The sequence below is a fragment of the Artemia franciscana genome, chromosome 4 (genome assembly GCF_032884065.1).
Source record: "Artemia franciscana chromosome 4, ASM3288406v1, whole genome shotgun sequence".
Taxonomy (NCBI): domain Eukaryota; kingdom Metazoa; phylum Arthropoda; class Branchiopoda; order Anostraca; family Artemiidae; genus Artemia; species Artemia franciscana.
Genome location: NC_088866.1, coordinates 35499400 through 35526597, shown reverse-complemented (window position 1 = coordinate 35526597; position 27198 = coordinate 35499400). Strand labels below are relative to the sequence as shown.

Below are 27198 nucleotides of genomic sequence, written 5' to 3'. Positions count from 1 at the left end.
ATTAGTCTTATTCTTCCAAGCTCTCTGTAGACTAGGTTGGGAAGATTAAGGTTGATGTTCCGCCCATAGAGAGAGCTTTGGGTATCTGGGGTGCACCACAGGCACCTTATCCGTCCCTAAATCTTCAGGGAGAAGTCCGGCTGCGTGGCCTCACTGTGGCAGAAGGGTGGCAACAGCCCTGCCAAGCTAAACTTGACAGAAGCCGGCAAACACGCAAAAGAGGAGCTATCAGATTGGGGACCCTTCGGTTAAATATATTCCCCCAAACCGATAGAAATAGTAGAAAGAATTAGAAAACCAACTTTGGCTACGGCATTCCCAGCAAGCGATGCGTCGGAGCATCCGGCAACTCCCTCAGTGTGGGGTGCTGGAACTTATAATCACTGAAATACCCTGCGACCCGGACCTTCATAGCAGGCGAATGCGAAAGATATTGCATAGACATTCTATGTGTATTTGAAAACCGGCTAAATAGAAATCTAGAAGATAAGCACATCAACACCCATGGCGGAAAACCCGAATTCCACCTTTTCAACTCCGGACATAGCGATGGCTCTGGTAATGCACGGGGTGGCATCCTCTTTGGTACTAGAGCAGAAAAATCCCTAGTTGAATGGCAGACAATATCACCTCGTTTGGCTAAAGCCAGTCTTAAAGGCCCCTGTTCAACATCACTGTCATCTCAGCCTGTGCACCAACCATAGCCGCGGACGAAAGTACAGTTGACGAGTTCTATGATGCCCTGATCCAGTCATTGAGAACAGTCCCAAACCGTGATCTACTCATCCTAGGAGGTGTTCTTAACGCCCACGTTGGAAGTCTCGAGACAGATCGCGAAAGAGCTTTTGGACAATTAGGATGGGGCGATAGGTGCGAGCGTGGAAGGAGATTCGTAGAATTTCATGAGAAGCATAATCTTGTATTGACAAATACGTTGTTACAACATAAACCATCCCAGAGGATCACCTGGCGCTCTCGAGATAGAAGAGCCGAATCTCAGGTTGATTACCTACTGATGTCCTCCCGATGGCGAAACTCTATACAGAACTGAAGACCTTACCGCGGAGCCGACATAAGAACGGCTCTAATCATATGCTGCTAAAAGCTTCCCTGACCTTAAAGCTCGCCTCAAAAAAACGAAAACAACCTCCTCCAAGATACGCCGTAGCATATTTCAGGATAAAGCAGTTGCATAAGAGGTCCACTTGAATTATCCAACCGTTTTGACATCCTATCCATGGACGATCTCTAAAGAAGTCATTGGCAGGCAAAAACGGAAGCGGAAAAAGTGGATCTCAGGCGATATCATCAAGCTATTAAACCAGAAACAACAGATCGAAAGTACCAAGTCCAAAGTGTTCAAAACGCTGAGAAAAGAATGCCATAATTCCCCCCGCCGCGACTGACAACGCTACTGGGACCACGCGGCAGCAGATATGCAGAAGGCTGCAAGTTATTCAGATACAAGAAAGCTTTAACAACTACTAAAAGAAGCAACTAGGAAAAGTAAACAGACTTCAGCTGAAGTGAGAGGCAAAGATGGAACGCTTCTGTCAAGGAAAGATAGCATAATTGCAAGATGGCAGTACTACTTCCAGAAGCTGTTGAGCCCCAGTCGCAACATCCCTTCAACTCAAACGCCTTCCAATAATAGCGCCACTACACTTCAACCAATCAAGCTAACTCCAGCTCAACAAGCCCCATACAGCAACGTCAATGTTGGCCCCCTCAATACAAGAGATCAAAGAGGCAATCGAGAAGCTGAGGAATCACAAGGCGTCAAGCACTGACTCCATCACAGCCGAAGTTCTAAAAAGCTTCTCCTATTCTCACTGAGAAACTCCAGACGCTCTTCTGATCAATATGGTCCCATGAACAGTTTTCCTAAGAAGGGCAAGATTCAGTTATAATGCCAGTGTTCAAGAAAGGCAACCGCACTGAATGCAAAAATTACAGAGGAATCTCAATAATCAGAGTTGCGGGAAAGATCTTTGCTACGATCCTGCTTAACCGATTCCGCAAATTCCGCAACAAAAGAACCCACTCCAACTAATCTGGTTTCCGAGCCGGCACGGGCCCTATTGACCAACTCTTCACCCTGAGACATATTTCTGAACATAAAGTCGAGCATCAACAAATCACTGTCTTCATCGACTTCAATACGGCATTTGATTCAGTCATGCGGGGAGACATTTGGATGGCAATGGAAGTGGATTGTGTCCCACCTAAGATCATACGACTCATTCAGGTTTACTATCAACACACAAGAGCCTGAATCCAGGTCAACGGAGAAATTTCCCCGCTATTCGATATCCCCTTCGGTGTGAGGCAAGGGTGTATACTCTCTACCGAACTATTAAATTTTGTCATCGATTGGGTAATGAAAAAAGGAATGCTAAACATCGAAGGAATCAAGGTTAGCCCTGATTTCAATACCACCAACCTGGAATATGTCGATGATGGTACTCTTCTTGGCTAATCCGTTTGTGAAGCTCAGAGCATACTTCTGGAAGTCTCGGAGGTTGCTGCCCCAGTGGGGCCCAAGAGTAATATTGACGAGGCTAAAGATATGTTTAATACCCCAGATATGAACTCTACACCTATAATACTTGACCAAAGGCTGATTGAAGTTGTCAATAAATTCAAGTGTCTCGGATCGTACATCTACGCCAACGCCGGATGTAGTGAAGAAACCTAATTTCGCATTGCATCAGCTTCCGCTGTCTTCGCACAGCTATGGAAGCCACATAGCAAAAGGAGGGAAATCCACAGTAGAACAAAAATTCCATATTTACGATGCCCCAGTCCAATCTGTCTTACTGTACGGCTGCGAGACATGGCCCTATAAGTCACCGAGGAACACACCCTCAACACTTTCGAACACAGATGCCTGAGGGGCATACTGGGGTTACGCCTCATAAACCGAATCCGAAATATGATCATCCGCCAAAGATGTGACCAGAAGTACGACATCACAACTATCATTCGACGCCACCGCTTGTCCTGGTTTGGCCATGTTTGCCAAAGACCGACCAAGAGTTTTGAAAATCAAAGTCTACACTGCAAACCAGTGCCTGACTGGAGGACAAGCCAAAACTTGGCTCAACACCGTCAGATCTGACCTCGAGCAGATAGGCGGTTTCCGCAGGCATGGTTGCAGATGGGACCCTTGACAGCTTGAAATTGTCACCCCATTAACCCAAGACCATAACTTGTGAAATTCAAGAGTCTGTCTGTTCTTGCTGCAAGGGAAAGCTACATAGCTTGTGGTCTGATCCAAGTACAAGTAAGTACGTAAGTACAAGTAGTCTTATTCTTCCTCTGCACCGCTATGCTGATTAAATCCTATTTTTCGGTCTTTTCCTCACCATCATCAGTAACTAAACAATTTTTATTCCTATTTAAACTACCAGAGATAAGTCTTATGCATCAAACTTTAATTAAGTATACAATTCCGCCATACCATTTTTGCAATCATTGATAGCAGTGAGAAAATGTGAGGGTATGTTAACGAACCCACAAATTGTACTAACTTCGTTAAAAAAAAAAAAAAAAAAAAAAAAAAAAAAAAAAAAAAAAAAAAAAAAAAAAAACCAGCAACATAAGGCCCACCCTACCCTGAAAGGCAGCTACCCTACTTAATCATGGCAAAATTCTCCTAAGCTAATCTACGCCCATATTGTACCTATTAGATTTCGAATGTCTAGGAAAAAAATTGATTAATTATCACCAATAGAAAAATTTCTCCTTTAATCCAATCATTAACTTAAATTACGTCAATTATTCAATTTCCACTGGAAATTTTTGTTTTATTAGTAGTCACTAGACGCTACACTGCAGTGGTGCTTAAATTACGTCAATTATTAAATTTCCACTGGAAATTTCTGTTTTATTAGTAGAGTCACTAGACGCTACACTGCAGTGGTGCTTATAGTTTTCAGTACCAATCTCTCCATTTTAAATCGCCAAAGATCCAAGCTTCCCCTCCTCTTTAGTCTAAGGTTAACTATACTAAAGCATGGTCTTATTTATCCATATTTTGCTTGAATCTCACAGATGACTTTGTGATTTCGAACCACAAAAACGGTGATCTTAATAAAAAAAAAAAAATACGCAAGAGAATTACACACATTAACAGTAAATAGGGACTCAAACTACATAGTCGTCGAATTGAAGTAATTGCAGTATCACATAGAAGCCCATAAAGATTGTCGCAAAATATAAAAATGAAAATTCAAGCTGGCCTATAAGAGGACAGAAAAAAAAAATATACGTTGTCTAGCAATTCCTAGCTTGAACTAAAACGCTGTTCTTCATCCAGTTTATTTCTATAGCAACAATAAGCAACAAAGCTGCTAGTTTTTACTTTAAAAGCGTCTTTACTTTCGTTTTTTTTTTTTTTTTGCTTGGCGACGCTATATTGTCCGCGGCACTGGTAGTTTACAACTGACATTCCAGCCATGCTAAAACCTCAAACATCCAGTTGTCTATTTGATTTGGCTGTCAAATATTTGCCCAAGAAGACACCAATATCTATCTTAAAAGAAGAAAGAGAAACACGCTAAAAATATTTTATTTTCATTAAAGAAAAATGAAGAAAAACAAGTTACAGCGAATAGGCTACATATGGTTAAACTTGGACTGTGCCATTACTAAACGAACGGTTAAATTAAATTGAAATAATTTCGAAAACACTCTTTCCACAAAAATCCAGGCATGGAAACAAAATACTTTCTCTGTCACACTGTAATATCAAGGGAAACTAACGTTTGCCTAAGATTAAAAATGCATCCTGTTACGTTGAATGTTCCTAATCTGGAATTGGGTATTCAAGATAATTTAGGGGGGGGGCAAAAATATCTTTATCAACATCTAAAGTAGGGGGAGGAGGAAAAAATTTTTGTTTAAGTTTTAGACAATAATACTAAAAAAGGATTTTCATTGAAACTATCCCCCAAAAAAGGCGTTTTTCAAAATCTGGAGTTATGGGGGAGCAAAAAAAAGAGAAAAGTTCCCTCCCATCAACTGACCCCACTGTGGGAGGCACCATTTGAAGCTGACTAAATTCAGCGATATAACATGATAATATCAAAGCAGCAAAATGTGCATAACTTCAAAGTAATAAACAATTTCAACTAATAAAAAATAATATTGAAAACAAGACATAACACACTTAGATTCTCATGCGAAATTCTTGACAGGCTTCACTCTCCAGTACGAGATACCATAGTAAACGTTAATGAGCCGCAAGTGACCCGCAGAAAGTATTCTAGTGGGAATTTCTGTAAAATCACTGAGCAAAAATACAGGCGTGTCGGTAAGCAAATTTCACAACTTAAAATTTCCGTGGCATAAAGACCCTATGTTCCTTCAGTGAGCCTTTACGAAAACAAGTGATCTATGTGTAGTTTTCAAAAAGTATGCGACGATCGCGCACATTAATGAATTAGAAATTCTTATAGGGCCGTCTATACCTTTTTTTTTTACGGAAAGTATTCTAACAAAGACGTTGTACATCGATGCTAAAAATTTATAAGAAAACAGAAAAAGTTTTTCAACGTAGATTTGAAACAATTTTCGAATGTAATTTAAAAGTGCCAACAAGAGTCCTTGAAAATTATTATATTGCGAATATGATATAACTATATCAAATACACATATAACTGTTACAGATAAAACGTATGGCTTACATTTTAGCTTGAGTTAATGTATCAGCTAGCAATAAAAAAGAACTGGTTCTCCCGAAAAAAAGGAGAAAAAACAAAGTTGAATCCATAAAAAGAAATCCCCAAAAAGTATTCAGATAGCTTTTAAATGATTCCAGATTACGGATATTCGACAAAATGATCCCTTTCATAAATAAAAAGAATTATCGTTTCTTTATTTTATTTTTTTATTTGGAACATACCTTGAAATCTACCTCCGGGTTTCAGAATGAGATGTTCGTCCAATCACCCTTAATATTCCATGGATTTGTCCTAAACAAGATAACATGTACCATATAAAACTCAGTTTAAACTAAAAGGCAGAAAATGAAGTAAATTTTGCTAAGTATACGGAAACAAAGAATAAAATTTGTTAAAACTAGAAAAGAAACAAATATTCTGTTTTTTTTAAACAATTTTAATTTTAAAATAGTGTGGTAATTACTTACCCTTTCTAGTGGCAAAAGAAAAAATAACCAAGTAAAAAAAAAATACGCCAAAACTATCCCGGTCTACCACTTACTATAGGAGTCATTTCTTACAACTACCCCTTTTCTCGCCATCATAACTAATTCAGGCTAGGACAGACGGGTACCCAATTTTGAGTTAAGGGGGAGTTGAGCTTGTACTCAAACATGATTCTGGATTTTTTTGAACATGCTAACGCCTGCATAACGTCAGGTTGCGGTATCTTCAGTAGTAAGGATGCCCAGCAACGCCGAGATGCACTATATCTCTATTTGTTAAATTTATGTTACAATTGGCTTAGTTCCTCCGGGAACATCATACAACCTTCTGGACAATGTTTGATATATGGAGGTGCAGAGTACCAGATAAAGAACGCACATCTCAAACCATAAGTATCCGGATTTCTGTCGTGCACAATGCTTTGAATATGCAGAAAAATACATGCGTCTAAATTATCACCTATTTATTTATGAAGAATTACAGCATTCAATATCCATCATAAAATCAAGAAGATGCTATTTCTAAATAACTAACAGGTCTTGTATTAACTAATAAACCATTTAAACGGCATCAATAAAGCACGTAAATGCTTGCATAAATGTAATACATTTTTTCCGCTAACTTGAATATAGTACTTTGTGGCGCCTGGAGAGTGGTTTAAGGAAAACTTTACTCAATTCATGAACATTATGCGGACTTATGATTACTGCCATTTTTATTCTGTCTCTCCTAAATCATATACACGGACATCCAAAACTCGACTTTATGCATATGAACAGAAGTGTATCCGGTGGTGGCGTTCTATGGGATCAAATCAACCCCTCTCCGAAAGAACTACGATAGAGATCCTTCAGAACCTTTGATGACGTATAAAACATTAAGTAGACGTTTCATCTGCTTTGTCTTTATTACAGGGACAGGTAGCAAGCCTGTCACTCAACCTTGCCGCAGCAGAAGCCTCGAACTCTGCACTGCCAAACACAGCATGACTCCACTATGCTACCACAAGATTTGAAGGTACTAAGATTGTAAAAATTTTCTATAAAATTGCAAAGAAACGTGATATTTTACAATTGTGATTGAAAATTTCATTTTTCTAATAAAGAAATATGCAACTATAAAGGTATATATAATTTTTATAATTCTCTTGTTTTTTGCCCATGAGATTCCTACATATTTAAATGACTTTATGACAGTAAATATAAAGAAAAATTTTGAAAATTTCAGTTGTAACATTTTTACTGAAAATTAAAATTTCGCACTCAGTGTCAAAAGGAAACTATGCAATTTTAACGTAAAAGTAACGCAATTGCTAATGATGGTGAGGAAAAGTTGGCCGTAACTAATTAATCAATTAAGCGAGATTGAGCTGAGATTAGCAAATTGCATTGGCTGGACCACACCCTAGATTTAGAGAGCATTTCTCGATATCGTGGATCAGAAAGCCTTGGTGTCACCCAGAATTACTAAAAAAAAAGCAACTTTTAAATAAAAAGCAAAGCTATTGTTAAGAATAGTTGTTCTTGTTATGAATTCCACCTATCCCAATTTCCATGTCTCCACCTATCACATTCTTCACACCTGGAAACACAAACAAAATAAAAGCTTTAGAGGGGGAAAAACCACCAGTTACACAAATAAGTTTTCAGTTATCAATACAATTAAAATGTGATCATCCTAACCTCTATGTATCCAACAGTACAATAAGTTCAAATAAACAAATTCAAGGACAAAAGTTGCAACTATACAGCACATGGAAAACGATTGCAGATAAAACCCAACTGAAACTGGCAAATTGCGTTTTTATTATTTATGACACGAGAATAGTTCAATTTTGTGTATACAATAAACAACTGTAGACACACGAGTAATAAGATTAATCACCTGTATCTTTGAGGGTACTCTCTCAAGTTTGGGCTATATGTTCAATGCTGGCAAATGTTTAACCAAGTTCAACCTAAAAAGAAAAACAAAATTAAAAAAAAGATAGCCTTTTTTAAAAAGATGAATAACATATCTAAGCAAAACCACAGAGTAGTCGAGAAAAAAAACCCAGCAAAATGAAATGAAGAAGAAAACAGAAAGACCACAAGAATAAATGCTCATTAATGAAATACTAAATATTAATTTTTTTATTGTAATTGAAACTAAGCCAAAACAATAATACACTACAAAACCAGTTCCAGCCAATGTAGTCGACAAAATCAAACAAAAGCTAAAGTGGCAGATCTAAGGTAAATAAACTAAAAAAGTATTCTCTTATGGAAGAGAATTAAACAAATATTCTTAAAATACCGTTTGATTCTTATACATAGTGGGGATTAGAGGAATTTCTAAGGGGTTGGAGGAGTTTCGAAATATGAAGGAAGTATATTTCTGCTATCGTTATTTTTGCAGGAAAGGTGAGTGGGGAAGGGAAGCCGTCCTAAACGCCAATTCCGAGGGGGAATACATATCTGCAGGTACAATGTGATTGGTAAATGCCGTTTTTAAACACTCTTCATTATATTTTCCAAAGTCCAAGAAAGATTGAGGAAAGTCAGAAAAATGCACATAGTAAATACACAAAATGCAGTACAATTTCCTATTTTTCACTGCCTTAAAAAATAACTCTTCTTCGTCCTTTTCCGTTTTTCACCCCAATTGGACATTTGGTACCAATGAAGTAATGAAGCAGATAATAATAGGGTATAGAAATGTACTTGAGATTGGCTAAGGGTATTTAAACCCCCTCTTTCATTTCGAAGAAGCGACATTTTTGGCAAAACCCGGGAAAATGGACTAAAATATATAATACATCGGACACTGGTCCCTAGATTCACACTGCTGCGTACCAAATGTGAGATTTCAAAATAACATCTTCTTATGACCAAATATCTAGATGTCTTACGTTTTAGTGTTTTATTCCCAAAATACTCAAAGGAAGCGAAGACAACCACTGTCGAAAAGGAAGCAGAGAATGTCTCCTGACCTCCTCTGCGTCCGTACATGAATTGACTGCGCACGAACGAGACTCACACAGTTTGTTACATAAAAGACAATTTTGCTCAATTGGGACTGAAGGTGCAATTGGGTTATAGATCATCATCTATATCTACGATGGAAGAAGTCAGAATGGTTCAATCAAAATTTAAGCACGGAGAGTATCAAACGTAAATGGTTCGCCCATTGCACCTCAGGTTTTGGGAGAATATCACCCAGGATTTTCATATATAACCCTGCTAGAAAGTATAAATGTAAATCAGGTATTGTCACTCGTTTAGTTATCACTACTTTTTTTTTTACTTTTTATAACCAATTCTTTTGACTTTGATGATAGTAAAAACAATAGCATTGTTTGAAACAAAAATCATCTTACGATACCAAAAATAACTCTTAATTTATACAAGTTACAGCAAATAGTTCTTGAAGGAAGAGAGTTTGTGACTGCTTGATGTGAACGTAACAGACAAATGAATAAAAAAGAGATAAGTTTCCTATGGCAAATTTAGTACCTTAAAAAAAGACAAAAAAAACAAAACTGATTGCTTCCATTGGCATTCAGCAGTATTCAGATTAATGTATCATTTTTGTTTATTTTATTTTTTTACATATTACCCTTAGGCTTAGAGACAAAAGTTACATAAAAAAAGAACAAACCAAATTAAATGAAGTAAATTATAAAAGATACTTGGAGAAACCATATCAAAGGTACGATACCACAAAAATAATATTTATCACTGAGTTTAAAATAGATCTTAAGGTCACTTATTAATAAAACTAAAATTAGTTGAAAATGGGGCCCTTGATAACTAAGAAATCAGCACCTGACTGAACTTGCCCATAGACAAGGTTGAAGCTCGTAAGAAAGCTTTCATTACGGGAATAGTGTTACAACCAGATTAGTTGTTTTTCCTTACATATATATCCTAGGACGATGCTTCTAATCATTTAAGTCCACTTGTTTGAGTCACAATTCAAAACAGTTAGCAAGTTTCTAACCACTTCCACTCTAATAAATTATAGCAAATCAATGTCCGAAAATAAACGAAAATGCTAAAAAAAAAACTAAAAGTTTTTTTATTTACAAATTATTGTTTATAATATAATAAAATTTAATTTTTTAATTCTGCATTGCATAAGACCGTATCTAATGAAGACATTGGGCAGAAAGAGGAATCACAAGATTTCTGATTAGAATATATACCTCCATTTATCTGTTGCAATTATATTAGCTCATTTTATTTCTAACCGCAATGATTCTAAATTTTTATGATAGCCTAATGGAAAGGGATTTTCTGGCAAAAATCCTTAAGTTCAGTCATGCTCAAAAATAAACAAGCAAATCCTATTTCAGTACATGTCATATATTTTAATCTAATCTATTCCACCCTCTTCAACTTAGAAGCTGTTAAACTAAGCAAGAAAAATTATTCAACAAGAATATCTTTCCCGACAATAAAAAAAAAAAAAAAAAAAAAAAAAAAAAAAATCAACATGGCCATAATAACATCGGAACTAACAACACAATTGTATTAATACCAATCTTTACCTTGACATCAACCAATACGCTTTGGAGGCAAAAAACTTTAAAAAAAAAGTAGTCATTTGACCATTGCTCATGGATCAACTGTGTATTAATACAAAATAAATACCTGGAGTAAATTCATACTGATATCCGAGAAAAGCGGACGCTGTAATCACATGGAAAAGATGGTCCCATAGGGTCACTTATTTTCGGAGAAGATAACTTACTGGTGTACATAAAAAGACAATAAGTGAAAAAACAGACAAACCGTGAAAACAAAGCTGTTAAAAACCGTTCAGTTGAAAATTATATTATTGAAATGCCCAATTTTAATCAGTTTCATAGGGGAACTTTCAACTGAACATTTTTATTCTCTTTACTAATCTTTTTGTTTTATGATGGTTACTTAACTACTAATGAATTGCGCTCAATGTTCTAATTTAAGTTAAATTTTATTTAACTATACAGTAAAACAATAACTGTAAATTCTAAGTTTGAAGATCTGAAAACAAATTTCCCCTAATGACAATACACACTAGAGCTGCCATGAAGAACAATCTAAGAAGTAGCAAAAAAAAAACACATAGAAAAAGAGGGAGGAGTCTAACGGGGATTGGGGGTTATAAACAAACTATAAGTATAAAAGCAAAGGAAGTATATAAATCCAAAAAGACAAAAAAAAAAACAGATTTAAATAACATCAGAGAAGTTTAGGGTTTTTGACATTTTAAGATGACCGAATGTCCGTTTCATCTCTCATTGATGAAAGGACACATAGCAACCTAATTTCTTCTATAAGTGATTGACTAACAGGACCGTTCTTAGGGTTGGCATTTAAAAAAATATTTGCTGCGTGAGCTTGCCCTAAAACATTTCGATTTTAATTTTATTCCATAATATATTCTTTTTAAGAAATATGTTAAATCATGGTATCAAAAAAACTATCGATTTTTCGTTTCTTCTCATTTAGTTCAACTTCAGTATTAGAAAGAGATAGATATAAAAAAGTTCGTTCCCCAGCAGCTAAAAAAAAGAAAGTACTTTTCAACCAGCCAGCTAGTTGTATATTTAATTTTAGTTTCATGGATTTTCAAATTCCCTAAACATTAATTGCTTTTATTATTCATTTAACCGTCTTTAATATACTCTAACCTGTTTAATTTCCATTTGAGCGATAATAAAACAATTTATAATACTTATTGACTTTTTTCATACAAAGAAAAAAAAATATCCAAAGAAAAACTAGGAGTAACCTTTAAAGCTCTCAATTTAGGTTGTACATTGAAACCTATAAATTTTGGAAATCTACTAAAATAGCTTCAAAGTTTTTCCAAGTTTCTAGTTAGCTTTCTAAGTATTTAGTAAAAAAGCTTACTAAGCCTCTTTTCCTTACATTTACCAGTCAGAGTTAAATCCGCTAAACAAGAATGGGTTACGATTTGGAATATTATAACTGAAAATTTGAATAAAATGAAATTTGAAATAACGCACATGTTTCAATAGAGCTTAAGTGTGAACGCATCAGACAAAGCATAGTAAGAAAAATAAATAAACAAAGAATTAATTAAAACCTCTTCATAAAGTGGAAGCACTATAAAAGGTGGCAAAATCTCCCGTTCTCTTAAAATTGTCCTCTTGTTTGTTCTTCTTTATTTCATTCAGTCTTATCTTCATCTTGTTTTCTTTTCGGCAGTGAAGGTTGTTGGAGCTAGGACCAAAATATTCAGCTTTTTTCCGTGTCACCGATACAAATCAACCTGATTGACATAAACAACCACATAGGCTACAATCTATTTTATGTATCTATGGTCGCTAGGACATCTATTATTTTTTTTTTTTTAAGTTATGATACCAGGTGTTTTTAGATTTCTTTCGATGCAAAATGAACAAATTAGTGTACTCTAGGTTTAGAGACGAGTTTGTCTCAAGGGCCTACAATTCCTAACTTCCTGTAAAACGAATTTATGATTCTGAATTCTGTTTCTACATTGTGACGACATATTTTTTTTGCACTGTATCAAAATATGTAAGCAATATCACGATTGGGCTTGACCAAAAAAGAAATCAACATCAAGATTCGCCGGAGAGTCACCTTTTTTAATATATATTCCCAAATTTAATTCCCTTCTAATTTGAACTCTGAAGTTAATAAAGGTCAGGTATCGACAATCAGCTGAAACATTAAATATTATCCTACTAATAAAGGTGTTTTGCTGAAAATTAAACACTTCAAAGTCGGTTCTAAAAAATTGTCTGTTAAACATCCAAAACCAAACTTTGCCTTTTTTTTTTTTTTTTTTTTTTTTTTTTTTTTTTTTTTTTTTTTTTTTTTTTTTTTTTTTTTTTTTTTTTTGCAGTTTCATAAAGAAAAACCAACCAATTACATCAAGTTTGGATGTCAGAAAACTCTTCATAGAATAATAATAATTATAAAAAAAAGTTGGACCCTGGTTTTCCTTTTGTTTCTAAACCCTAATGAGAAAAGAAAAACCAAAGAGGTTTAAATTCAATCGATTTGGCAGAAAATTTTTCTGATACTGACTTCGAAATACGGCACTAGACCCTTAAAGTCCAAACCGGCGGTGCTGATCTCCTTTTCGAGACCCTTCAGCCAGGAAGTGCACTAGGGGATTAAGGGCCAGCAATTCTGTGCTTTCGCACACCGTTCCTGCTTACCTTCCTCAAATTTCTCCAGTTAACCATTTAGAGCTGGGTCGACTCTAGCTGAACTGACAGAATCATGTCACTGACCCCCATCCCAAACTTTAACCGACCACATCAGGAATCAAACCTCACCCTCGGAAGACGGATTGCAAAACCTAGCACGCCGAACACTCAGTTAGGACCTTCCTGATTCTAATTATGGTTCTCATTAACTTTGAATTAAAATAAAAAAAAGCAAACACTCCCTAAACCTAGAGCTGTCCTCTTTTTTTGTTGCCTAGTTGAGTGAAAAACTGCAACAAAACAACCCTTGAAACTTTTTTTAGTCTATTAAATACATTAATGACAGTTGGCAGGTAATGCTCATAATCATTTCCGAGCGTCACTGGTTTACTCTTCTGGGTACAAGTTTCCCAAAAAGCCAATCAGATGTTTAAAATCATATTTGTGCATTGAAGCATAAAAGGGGATTCAGTAAATTCTAGCACTTAATAGTTTCAAATTTAGATAATTCGCAAAGAAAGAGGGTTACAAATAGGCCAAAGATATAAAAATATAAAAAAAGTACCTCTGAATATTTATTTTTCATTGAATCACGTCAGTTATAACCGTGTACACAGGAATTCATTTGACCTATAAGAGTTACACTTACCTTTCGTAACAGCTAGACACTCTATACAAAATTTTTTCATCCACCTTTTAATAGCGGCGACGATCCCTCGAACGACTCCTGAAAATACCAACACTTATAATTTCTACCTGCTTTTGTTTATCATAAGGTCAACATTATACTAGAAACGGCTTTATACATTGTCAAAATGTTTTGGGGACGGTATGAGTTTTAACCAGAATATTTCACATCTTTTTATTTTCTTTTTGTAAAGAATTATGTCCCTAAAGTTTAATAGGAAGGAGTTAGTTGTTCGCAGAACCACATAAATTTATTTCTACAATATAATGTTTTAATGTACAATCAAAGAGCATATATAACTTAAGAGTGGAAACTGGGGTTAGTGTCGATAAAAAAGAACTCCGACACCATCTAACTTCAGGCATTTCTTTTTAGAAACTAAGATCAGACACTTATTATTAGAGTGACTTTGCCAATTACATAGAGAAAGCACAAGAAATACCAAACCCTAGATGCCACTGGTATTCTTTTTTTTTGCCGAAACCAGCACCAGTTCCATCTCTTGTCAGCTCTTCTTCTACTGTTTCAGCAAACGAGGGCTTTTCAGTCGAGACCATTCAGCCCTTTTGCTTTTGATTCCCTCTGTGAGATGAACAGAGCTACTGAAGTGGTTGCCTCTTATTTATCTTGAATCAACTTAGATTTCTCTCAGTGAATCTATTGATTCTAGGAGTTGAAATATAACAGGATGAACATTGAGTTCTAAGCACTGTGGACATGTACAGTCAGATACTCTTAGCTGACAGTGAAATTATGTGGTTTTTGAAGCGATTTGACAGTTTACATTGCAGGGTATACTGTGCAGACGTCAGCATATTACAATCAAATAGTCAATGGTCAATTTTTTCACTTTACAAATTACAATACCTGCAAAGAGGGGAAGAGGGAACTGAGCCACTTGAATTAGTGAACTGATATGAAAACACCTGAAAGCTTAGCCCACTTGAGCCAGACCGAATTCTATGATAAATTTTAGAAAGGTGCTTATTAGAGAAGGGAGATAAAATTGGATTATTCTTATTTAACAGTACCTCTGTTAATCTCCAGCAGTATATGTCTCGAATGGGGATTGGTCTCCCACTTGGCTGGTCCATATTTAAGCATTCTTTGCAATTTCATCCAACTTATGGTTACCAGTTATACCTGAGTGGCTTGGAACATACTGAAGGTAAGTTTTTATGCCTCTTGAAGCAAGATTATCGATAATGCTAAGACAATGAAAAGTGTCTATATTCATCTTATACTGAGAAGCTGAAGCAGCAACTTTAGGCTTGAAAAAGAGTCAGAATAAACTATAATATTTTGTAAATTAGCAATGAAAGGCTGATTATTCATGAGGTGCTCTAATTCCGTGATTATGGCATTTTACTCTGCAGACATAACACTACACTACACTTACCACCTTCTCATTCATTTTGGACCCATCAAAAAAAAAAAAAAAAAAAAAAAAAAAAAAAAAAAAAAAAAAAAAAAAAAAAAAAAAAAAAAAAAAAAAAAAAAAAAAAGGAAATGGTTTTATATGTAACTGTATTAATTTCAGCTATTTTCTCTGGACGAAAGCAAGGAGGGTAAATTTTTTAGTCCACTTTGAGAAATTATTGTTTACTGTGAGGATTGACCAAAACCATGGGGGGGGGGGGGGGGGGATGAATGTCGATGCAATAGACTTTGCTGGCACCGGTAATTTCTTCTGGGTTTTGGCATATTCATTTGTAATGCCTCTATGCATGGATGGATTTCTAATCCGGTTACGCAGGGTATGTGAGCTATTGGCTTAAGTTCTTGTCAGATAATTTATCAAAAGAAATTTTAGTCTTTCATTTATTATTGATAATCCACTCTCAGTAAGCAGAAACTTAGCACTTTTTGGTTCCCTAAGACCCAATATGAGACGGATTATATCATTTTGTGTAGTTTCAGTTTTTTGCACAAGCACCATAAACAATGAGCCAATAATCAATATGGGGTCTTGTATGTGACTTCTAAAATTAGAGTCAAGTTTTCTCATTACAACCCCCGGGTGTGGATAATAATCTTTTATTATTCTTATTTTTTCTTTGGCTTTTTTTGTGTGTTTGTGATTTGAAGGTGGAAATCAAGTTTTTGGTCAAGTATGAGCCCCACGCAATTAATTTGATTGTCCTCTGGAATAATTCGCCCATTTAGAGTTAATCTTGCATTAACATTATTTCGCTTATGGTGGAATCGGATGATTTTCGACTTGGTGGGTACAACGGGTAAATAAAATTTTTGAGAAAAATTTCCAAACTAGAAGTGACTTTTGCAACTTTGAATGTGCAAGCTCAAAGGTTTTGCCAGTTGCCCATACTACCAGATCATTAATATATTGTAAATTGGTGTGTGAGAGGTTCATTCCCCAGAGAAATAGGGAGAAGAGGAGGGAGCTCAGGACTGCACCCTCTGGAAGACCTTTGGTTATTGTAGTTTTGGGCGAGGAGGCTGAACCTACACAAAGAATGAAACTTCGATAGCTTTGAAAGTAATCCAAGACTTGCAAGTTTAGCTAAAAGAATGTAGTGGTCCATATTATCACATGCCCCTTCAAAGTCTAGGAATGCAGCAACTAGGACATTATTTTTAAATCGGGATTCATTTACTGTATTTGTTACCAATATAAAAGCATCTGTTGAGGAGTGGCGTTTCCTGAAACCAGTTTCAGTATAAGGTATCATATCATTCTTCTCAACGAGTCATATTTGGGTTTATTTGTGTTGCGAGAGCAACACTTTGGTTTTGTCCCGGTTTTTTTTTTTTTTTTTTTTTCCTATGCCGCCGATCTCAGCTTATTCCTGGAAACTGGTAAGGGTCTAACCTGTGCGGTTTTTACGGAAAGTGTGGACCTCAGGCCGGATTGATGAATATGACATTACATTTTGGAAAGCTCCGTAGAACTCTTGCCTGGGGCCAAAAAGGATGGTTTTTGCTTGTCCTCGAGCCAGAGCCTATGGTGTGCGAAGTGAAGTGGAGTTATATAGCCTATGTCAGAGAGGAGTATCTGAAGTTGTGCAGCCAAGCTTTCGTTTCATCAAACCATGTTTCTGCTTTCGAGTGGAAAGCTCCGTTCTAGCAGGCAAGCAGGCAGGCACCAGTTTCAAATTGAAGATGGACTAAAATCTATAAGTGTTAAATATATGCGGTAGTTCCCCGGCCCCACAGCCAATATATCTTCTTTGAGTGATAAATAGAAAAATTTACAGAAACAAAAAAGTGCGATTTTCCCACGGGTCCGAAAGTGCTGCCATCTATTGTTTCTAGCCATTTCTGTTCGTGATTTCAGCTGACTTTACCATTCTTTTTTTTTCTACTTGGGATTGCAATAGAGAAATGGTATCAGATATACCTCTTAAACTTTAAAAGTTCTCTCATTGCTAAAGAAATTAGAGCTTATCCTTTGCTCCTTTCTAAGTGGTGGTGTTAGAAAGTTGGCCTCCGGCAAAAAAGTCAACTTTTGAACTAAGACAGATAGAATTTTTTTTTCAATGACAATCGATAGACCTTGATGAGCTGATTAAAGTATATGTCATCCATTTTTTGTTACAAAAATTCCTTCATGACATACACCAGTTTGAAAGTTTCAAGGGGTTGACAACTTCAGTGGTAAGGTACACACTTGAACCAAAAATAGGCCGATACCAATTGTGAGATATGTAGGGGACTTCCAAGCAACAGTCGATTATTAGCTTATAATCATCTTTGGCAATGAGGGGTTTGCAACTTTTGCTGATTGGTGTACCTATTATCTGTTTCTGGTGTAATTGCTGGTAAGAACAACTTGGTTCCCGATTGTAAGACATGTAGGGGAGTTGTAAGTAATAATCGGCTGTTAGGCTACAATGACTTCAGCGATAAGGGGTTTGCAACTTTTGCTAGTTGGTGTACCCATTATTTGTTTCCGGTGAACTTGGATGTATATCACGGGAGAGGGACTTGTAAGTAAGAATCGGTTGCTAGAGGAGGTTCATCAGAGGCTAAAAATTTGTGCAAATTGGTGCACATCTATGGTATTTGATCCTGAAAAGTCACGAATAGCTTTATAATACCAACTAGATTATATAAGATAATGTTCCAAGTTTCCATCGGTCACGATGTCTACGATTGAAAAGGATAAAGTTCAACTGGCTGCAAACTCAATTTAGTCCCTTCTTCCGATATTCTTTTGCTGTTGTTTTTTCAACGCTGAAGAACTTGATCATGTGATTACTGATTGTGTTCTGCTTTGAATATGCCGTTTTGAATGCTTTGATAGTTTTGACAACTTCAGAATTTAACCGATAGCGAAGAAACAAAACCAAAGTGTTGCTCTCGCAACACTTTTATCGGCGAAGCCGGACAAAGGTTGCCGCAACACTTCACGTTGCCCAGGCCACGTAGGTCTATTTATCAGGAATGGGGTGGTGATGCTGTCATTATTTGATGCTAGCCTATTTGAGAAAAGAATTGCAAATAATTTTGACTTTTCATTATCATTATGATAAAGCTATTATTATATAATAGCTCATACAGGAGTGGGTTGGAAGATTTTTCCACAGATGTGGCTTATAAGTTTATGTAAGATTGGCTTACGTGTTTTCCTGGATAGACTATTTGCAAAGTTATTCCAGTAATTATATTTATCGTTTATTATAGCATTTTTGAGGCTAGCCTCAGGTTGTAATTTTTTAGATACGTAGTAGAAAAGGCTTTTTTTTAGATATGATACCTTAGCTACCTTTTTGGTTTTTCATTTATGTTGGTGCTCATTTATCCACCATGCTTTAGGAGTGTGTTTAGGGGTTGTTTTCCAGGATGTTGTCTTGGCGATAGCATGATTAGCTGTATTTGTTAGTGTGGATGCCAAAACTTCAACATGTGTGTTAGCTGTTACAAATGAAATATATGATCCCTGGGCGAGACTTATAATTTCGTAGTTGTGTTGCGAGAGAAACAGTTTGGTTTTGTCGTGTTTTTTTTTTTTTTTTTTTTTTGTTCCTAGCACCCCGATTTCAGCTAATTCCTAGAAAGTGGTAAGAGTTCGTAAAACTCTTGCCTGGGGCCAAAAAGGATGTTTTTTGCTTGTCCTTGAGCCAGAGCCTATAGTGTGTGAAGTGAAGTAGAGTTTTATAGCCTATGTCAGAGAGAACTATTTGAAGTTATGCAGTCTAGCTTTCGTTTGATCAAACCATGTTTTTGAAACGATGTTTGAAACCATGTTTTCTAGCAGGCAAGCAGGCAGGCACCAGTTTCAAATTGAAGATGGACTAAAATCTGTAAGTGTTAAATATATGCGGCAGTTACCGGGCCCCACAGCCAATATATCTATCGTTTCTACCCATTCCTGTTCGTGATTTCAGCTGAGTTATCATTCGGTTTGTCGCACTTGGGAATGCAGCAGAGAAATGGTGTCAGATGTACCTCTTAGACTTTAAAAGTTCTCTCATTGCTATAGAATTAGAGTTTATCCTTTGCTCCCTTTTAAGTGATGACGTTAGAAACTTGAACTACGGCAAAAAAAAAATCAACTTTTGAACTAAGACAGATAGATTTTTTTTTAGACAGCAGTCGATAGCTCTTAATGAGCTGATCAAATTGTATTTTATCCATTTTTTTGTAGAAAAATTTCTTCATGAGATGTACTAGTTTGAAAGCTTAAAGGGGTTGACAACTTCAGTAGTAAGGTACACAATGCAACCAAAAATAGGCCGAAACCAATTGTGAGATATATAGGGGACTTTTAAGCAACAGTCGGCTGTTAGCTCATAATCATCTTCGGCAATGAGGAGTTCGCAACTTTTGCTAGTTGGTGTACCTATTATATGTTTCCAGTGTTTTTGATGGTAAGACTAATTTGGTTCCAGTGACAAGGCATGTAGGGGACTTGTTTATTTTAAGATCTTTACAAATTAAAAACTTCAGCGTTTAATCGAAGCGAGGAAACAAAACCAAAGTGTTGCTCTAGCAACACCTTTCTTAGCGAAGCCAAACAAACGTTGCCGCAACACCTCACGTTGCCCACGAAACGTAGATCTAGTTAAGCTTAATTTTGAACGTAGTCCAATTTGCTTTAGTGTAAATATATTTGGGCGTATGTGGCATAACTCCAGCAGGTTCATTTAATGAAAAAACTATGGCAAAGTGGTCTCTGCAAAGGTTATCAATTATCAATTACCCGATAAAAATTTTAAGATAACCATTTTGTTCAGCATAGTCGAAAAATCTAATAACAATGTGTTTGAGGATGAATTAATCCCCCACAGTCCCCGAGGGACGGGCTGCAAGCTATGAACTTTGTCCGATGTTTACATGCAGTATTGGTTATTGGAAAGCATACGGACGTTTTCAGGGGAGATTTGTTCTGGTGGCGGGATGGGGTTACGTGGTAGGACCGTGGTAGGAGGAATTTTTCATGGGGGATAAGAGTTTTCCATGAAGGGGCACCGGATTTCCCAGCATTAATTAAAAAAAACGGTCAAAAGCTAAATAAATAAAAAACAAGTTGTTTTAAATGAAAGTAAGGAGCAACATTAAAACTTAAAATAAACAGAAATTGTTACGTATATGAGGGAGTTTACCCCCTCGTCAATAGCTCACTCTTTACGCTAAAGTCTTTTTTGTACTTCCAAAAGAGCTGTTTATTCTGATTAAATGACCTTTTTGATTAAGGGGTCATTCTTAAGAATTAGAACAAAACTTTAATTCTAGCTTAAAGAGCGAGGCATTGACGAGGGGGCGAACTCCCTCATATACGTAATAATTTCTATTCGTTTTAAGTTTTAATGTTGCTGCTTACTTTCAGTTGGAAAAAACTTTTTTTTTATTAAATTGCAATAAAGGCTGTAAGGAGAGGTCAATGTCTCTGGTCTTTTCCGTATTAGTGGGCCTCCGGATTTTTCACCAAAAATCAAAGAAAAATCAAATTTTTATCTAGAACAACAAACCGAAAAAAGGCCTTTTTCTTCTTTTCTAGCGCTTAATAGCTTATTATGATGTTTTACATTTATTATCTAGTTGGAGTAGAGCTTTACAGACAACATAAAAAAATCGTTGTGTCTATTGTTTTGTCAATGAAGAAAAGGGATGAAGAAAAGGATATTACCCCATCCCCCTCAGTATAAAATTTGACGTCCTCTAGACCGAAGTGTCTAGATGATTCTAAGGAAAGGAAATACAAAAGGTTTTTCAATGTGTTGATAAACGAAGGGAGAGTCTTGGGGATAGCATGATTATCTGTATTTGTTAGTCTGGATGCCAAAACTTCAGCATGTGTGTCAGCTGTTACAAGTGAAATATTATTTCACTTTTGTTTATGTAAATTTATATAAATTATTAAACAAATTGTTATAAATTATTATATAAATTGTTATAAATTATTTATATAAACTATATTTATATAAATTTTATTCAAAATAGTTATTAACACAATTTATAGGTCAATCGCGGAAAATTTGCCGCTTTTGGGGTTAAAATATGTATTTAGATTTGGAGGGGTAGCAACTACTAATTCAGAATTATTTGGAATAAACTTATCAGCTTTATTTAATGGCTTATCCCTCACAAAAAGCCGTGTCAAAATTAACTGAAGCCGTGTTAATTGAAAAAAAAAAAAAAAATCAAAACACCTGAACTGTCTTAACTGACAGCCAAATGACGAAAGCCAAGATTTCAAGACATATCCTGTGATATTAATGCTTTCAGTAGCAGGGTCCAGCATGTTGGTCGTGAACCCGCTTCAACTCCCTTAACAAGGCATTCACTCTGCCTGATTTTCTTACTCTTGTGTTAATTCTAATTTTTCCTACTATAATTTCTCCATTTATTCTAAAAAATACCATTTTTTGTACATTTAATATTAGAGAAATAAATCCACTAAATCGAACAAAGGGTTCATCGCACAAAGGGTTAAAGATGTGTATAATACCAAAGAGAGACACGTTATCCTAGTAAGTATCAAGAAAAAGCATTCGATTTACCGATTTTGTTTTTAGGACTGATTGTCTTATTGTTCTGATTTTAAATGGACAATTTTCCCAAAGCCACTACTCTTCGCCTGAAAGTCTTTTTTTTTTGTCCGATACTCACACTTTTGGCTAACATATCATTAATTTTTACAAATGACCAAAATCGTGCTACAGATAGTGGCACTTTGGCAAACCCTTACTTAGCTAAGAAAGCTCACTTGCTGGCTTTACTTGCCATATTGGTGGAAAAATTAGATACTACAATCTTGATTAGAAAACACTATTTAATGGTTTTAGCACTTCTCTCCAAACTCGGCTCTATTGCAAAAATTACCCTTTAATTTAACTGAAACAACCAATTTCTAGTAAATTTTGAAATACCTTCAATAGATGTTTCTACAGTTAGTTTCAAGTTGGCTCACAAGATATTTGGTATGCTAATTTCAATTATATTAATTGTTTCCACTTTCCCCAGCAATTTGAAAAATATCAAAATGAGGATAACGTACTTCAGTGGGGATATATTGTTCTTCATAAGCCAAACTGTCAAATATGGGAATCCATTCGATTTCCAAAGATTCTTGTCGTAAGTACGGAGAATACGGATATGCATACATTAATGCAGTAAGACGACTGTTGCACTATCAAGGACCAAATGGTCTATCTAGGTTTAAAGAGGGGTTTGTTGAAGATCAATGTAACAATAATCGGTCTCGATACTAAAGGAATCACTAACTGCTCCGTTTCTCGTAATAGGAGGAAAAAATTTGATTTTCGATTTTCTCTGGAAATATCAAGCTGTGGTGATATTATTCTAAATAATATAAAAGTGAAACTACAATCCTTTCGCAAATGATTTTGATGTTCCTACTGGAACATCAAAGTGTGCTCCTGATATCTTCTAAAACTAGGAAAGCCCCCTAATTTCTTATGTTAAGATTTTTGACATCAAATTATAACCTACATTTGAATCTTATTGTGATTTTTAGGATGATGCTTCAATTGAGAATGAAGGTGACTTTTCTGGAGGCAGTGCTGGGTATGACTATACAATGGAAGCAAAACTAGAGCTTAGGTTGTTCGATGTTTTTTTCTGATGGCTCCCCCTTCATCAACCCAACTGCTTGTGAGCTTCTTTCCGTTAGGTGTTTAACTTTCTAAAAACTGCGAAGGCTTCGAGGATATATACTCCCTTTTTATAATACTACTATGTTAGTATGTCAAGATATATATATATATTTCTTTTTTATAATACTTTTCCTTCGCCTGTTTAATTTTGTTTCCTAAGGAAGGTTTAATAGATGCATAATATAAAATAACACCTAGCCACCAACTGGGCTTCTGACATACCTTGCATCGCTGATTGTGTAACTAAAAAAAGAGTTAAAAATAAAAGTAGGTTACCTTCTATCTCTTCTGTCATAGTCACTTCTTGATCTATATGATCCTCGGTCATATCTACCGTAGTCATTTCTGCTGCTTCCATAGCTACTTCGATGGCCTCCACTATATCCTCGACTGTGACGATCATATCTTTCTCTTGATCTGGAAACGAAGTAATATCATTAAGAATGTGCAAAGCCAATGGTCATTTAAAAATAGTTAAATTTAGGAGCAGATCCTTCACCTAATGCATCACAGAACAAAGAAAAGATGGAAAAGCTTTTCTATATGTAGCCACGCACCCAACCACAATATTCCACATATCTTATAGGCATAAGATATGTGGATTCCTTAAAGAAATCCCAGCGGATTTCTTTGTAAAATATTGCAGGACTATTGAAGGGGATTGCATGTTTCGTACCTCGACAATAAGAATTTTCAAGAGTATTAGAGTAGGCAATGATCTTCTATTAAGCGGCGGCAAGGAGCAAAAATCCCAGTTCAAGATATGGGTACACAAAAGTAATTGACTTTTAGCTTTTCTTATTGTTTTTAATTAAAATTTTTCTTTCAAACTGATACTAGATAACAAAAAGGGGTAAATAATTAACGAAAATGTAGGAGCGGGAGGCAAAATGTATTCTTCAAAATCTAAGAGGGGCAATATTGCTAGTTTTTGATATTTTTCCATGGAAACTTATGACATGAATTTTTCAATGAAAATTCTAAAAAGGAATTTTCAATTGCCCCCACCCCCAATTAACCCACCAGATAACAAATCTTTTATTTTAAATAAGTTGTAATTAGAATCAATTTTTCAACTAGGCCTTCTACTCTGCAAAAAATAAACCTGCTAATAAACAATCTTGGCAACTGTAAGTTTCATTTGAATTCGTTTGGTCTTTAGAACGATTTTAATAAAACAAAATTAAAATATTTTAGCAAGAAAATGAGTGATTAGTTGACAATTGGGGATATGCAAAATTTCGGAACAGATTATTTGCACTACCACTGGTATGCGAACACTATCTTCTTTTTCCCTATTTAAGATTTCGCAACGACAAAATTTGGTTACTTAGGAGTTTTGTTTTTAAATACAACTGTTACCCTTCTAAGTAATAGGGCACCAGAGCCCAATAATATTCCCGACTTCCGCAACAGAAGATGGCTGTGACAGGGATGTCTGTACGTGCGTATAACCAAGCGGAAAATTATACCGGAAAATGAAAATTGGTCTCGAACATTTTCACCCATTCATTTTCACGACTCAGCAAAATGTGCTCGGTCCAGGTCTCATGAGACTGTCCCTGACTACTCGGCTGCACAAACAGCCTGTGCCATGTGATTAGGTCTTTTTAGATGCTGCATATCTTTATATTAAGCACTGCAAACCTATAACATCAGGGTACTCATGAGGAAAGAATGCTAGGGAGCAAAAAGTTTTAAAAACAAATTACCATCTCTTGTTTTCGTTATTGATTAACATACAAATTTTCCTGGCGACTGAGAAGTGAGTTCGTTGAAAATACAGGAATCTGGCTAATGTATAACTTGTAACAAAATCAAGAACACCTAATTCAACCCTTTTTTTGCAAAACAGGACATTTCTATCCTATTTTAAAAATAAGTGCTCATGTTGAACCTCGGCATGCCCCTGGATGCCTTTACACACACAAGCAAAGCTGATAACCTTTATTCCTCTCAAAAATTTTATCGTCCCCTCCCCACATGCAAAAACCCTTTATGGGCATTTGACAATTATTAACATTACACTCTTTACGCTGAAAAAGTGAAATCTTGGTTTATATTGTCGAAAAAAATCGAAAAACCTTGATTGAATATCCATTTGGTCCTACATGGCAGCTGTTTAATGGCAAAAAAAAATGTAACAAAACGTTTCTTTTTTTTGTTTTTAAATCTCGCTGTTTTCTATTCTTCTTTTTTCCAAAAAAAGAAAAGAAAAAGATAGAACCTGTGCCAGTTTTGATCCTCAATATGCTATTGAAATACTTTTACATAGACGAGTGAAGATGATGATCTTTTTTCCTCATATTATTCTTTTCATCAGCTCCCCCCTCACACCCCAACAAGCTGACCTTGATATATGCTTGACGATCAGCTTAGCACTCAATACACTGAAAAAGCAGAAATATAATTACCGTGTAATTAACGTAACGGTCTAAAATACAGAGATCTATTTATCTATGATTAGCCTATGTTGTGTGAATAAAAAAAAAAAAAAAAAAAAAAAAAAAAAAACTCCTGATCAAATACCTGTTTTCCCTCTATGAAACAGTTTTTTATATTTAAAAAAAAGAATAATAGAATAAAACATCCGTTTTTTTATTACTTGTTTCTAACATATTTCTAAAATGTCCCGCTTTTTATTCTTAAAAATCACAAAAGAAAAAAGGAATGCCCCTATGTTTAGCGTCCGTCTGAATGCAGCTAATGCTGCTAAAATAACCAAGAACAGACGATGACATTTTTCTCTTACAAGTTTCCTGGTAGCCCCCTCCTAGCCTCCGAAAAAAGAAATTAATGTGCGCTCGACAGTCTGACCTAGTGTGGGCAGCTCACCCTTTCGCCGCCAAGGCTTTTTGGTCCCAGTCAAGTAAACATAGATAATGTAGTCTTGTCAACTCTAAACAGGAAACTGACACCACTGAACTCGACATTCGAGGGAACTAATTTCGAGTCATCTTTGCCGATACTGTCCAATCCCAGCGACAAGGGAATAAATATAAAGATTTCCATGAAGTAGTGATTAACGAGGACACAATTAAAGGACACAATTATAACAGTCAAATCAAAATACATCCAAAAAGAAACAAAATATCAAAAAAGAAAACAGGATATACTATGCATATGAAATATATTTTTGAAGTTAATGAATCAGACACAAACGGACTTGGTCAATTTACACGTTGAGATAACTTTACCAAATCTCCTTGTCGCAAAGACGAATTAATACATAAAGAGAAAGAGAAAAGAAGAAAAACAACTTACCGCGAGCGATCTCTTTTGCTGACGGATTCTCGGTCTCTTTTTGAGCGTTCTTCCTCCATTTCAACTCTTCGCTTCTTTCTTTCTTCTTCGTCGTTTCCACGGTCCTCTCGTTTTTTCTTCCACTCTTCACGCTCCTTCTCTCTAACTACTTCTTTTTCTTTTCTTTCACTCTCTCTCTTTTCCTATAAACAAATAAGCCAGTCAGAAAGCTGCACTTTCTCACTCGGACTTTTTTTTCTGATACACTGAACCTAAATATTTCTTCTTGAAACACTAAACCTAATACCTTGGCTTTTTATGTTAAGAGATGTTTTCCACTTTCTCTATTCCCTATTTACATCTGACAAAGAGTGGGCAGAATCATTCGTGAATCAGTGGTGTAGTAACCGCATTAAGTAACAGGTACTATGCAAGACAAACAGAAAGGTGAATGACAGTTTTTCGTGGGAAAACTGCTCTGAACTTTCTATGAAAGGAGAACCTGTTCCAATCAAGTGTGGCATCACGAGAAAGATCAGTCGGGGAGTGAATTCGTGGGACATGAAGTAAATCAGCCTTTTTGATGGTTTGATTCTTTCAATTAGTTTTACAGTATCTTAAACTCCAAATGATTTTTTTCCGCAGCAAATTAAATAACAATATTATGAATAGTTCTTTAAAGGCAAAAGCAGAGATTAATAAAGGTTTTAAGGCGCATTTTAATGTAAATTCATGGGACACGAAATAAATCAGCTTTTTTGACAGTTTGAATCTTTCAATTAGTTAAAAAGTATGTTGAACTCCAAAAGATTTTTTTCTATAGCAAATTAAATAACA

General features: G+C 35.7%; 1 protein-coding gene across 2 annotated transcripts in view; it reads right to left on the bottom strand.

Moving 5' to 3' along the window:
- Nucleotides 1-4557: 4557 nt before the first annotated feature.
- The window catches only part of LOC136026359 (luc7-like protein 3), a 47962-nt gene continuing 25321 nt past the window's right edge, over nucleotides 4558-27198 (bottom strand). Inside the window, exons 5-9 of one of the 2 annotated variants that reach the window (XR_010617276.1) lie at nucleotides 26383-26564; nucleotides 23395-23535; nucleotides 13997-14074; nucleotides 8058-8130; nucleotides 4558-5978 (exon numbers count right to left, since the gene is read on the bottom strand). Coding sequence is in view for 1 of the 2 variants with exons in the window: in XM_065702890.1 (XP_065558962.1) it covers nucleotides 14044-14074; nucleotides 23395-23535; nucleotides 26383-26564 (354 nt within the window). In the remaining variant the exon portion in view is untranslated. Of the gene's footprint in view, nucleotides 8131-13996; nucleotides 14075-23394; nucleotides 23536-26382; nucleotides 26565-27198 lie in introns of both variants that reach the window. The other variant, XM_065702890.1, reaches the window with a different exon arrangement.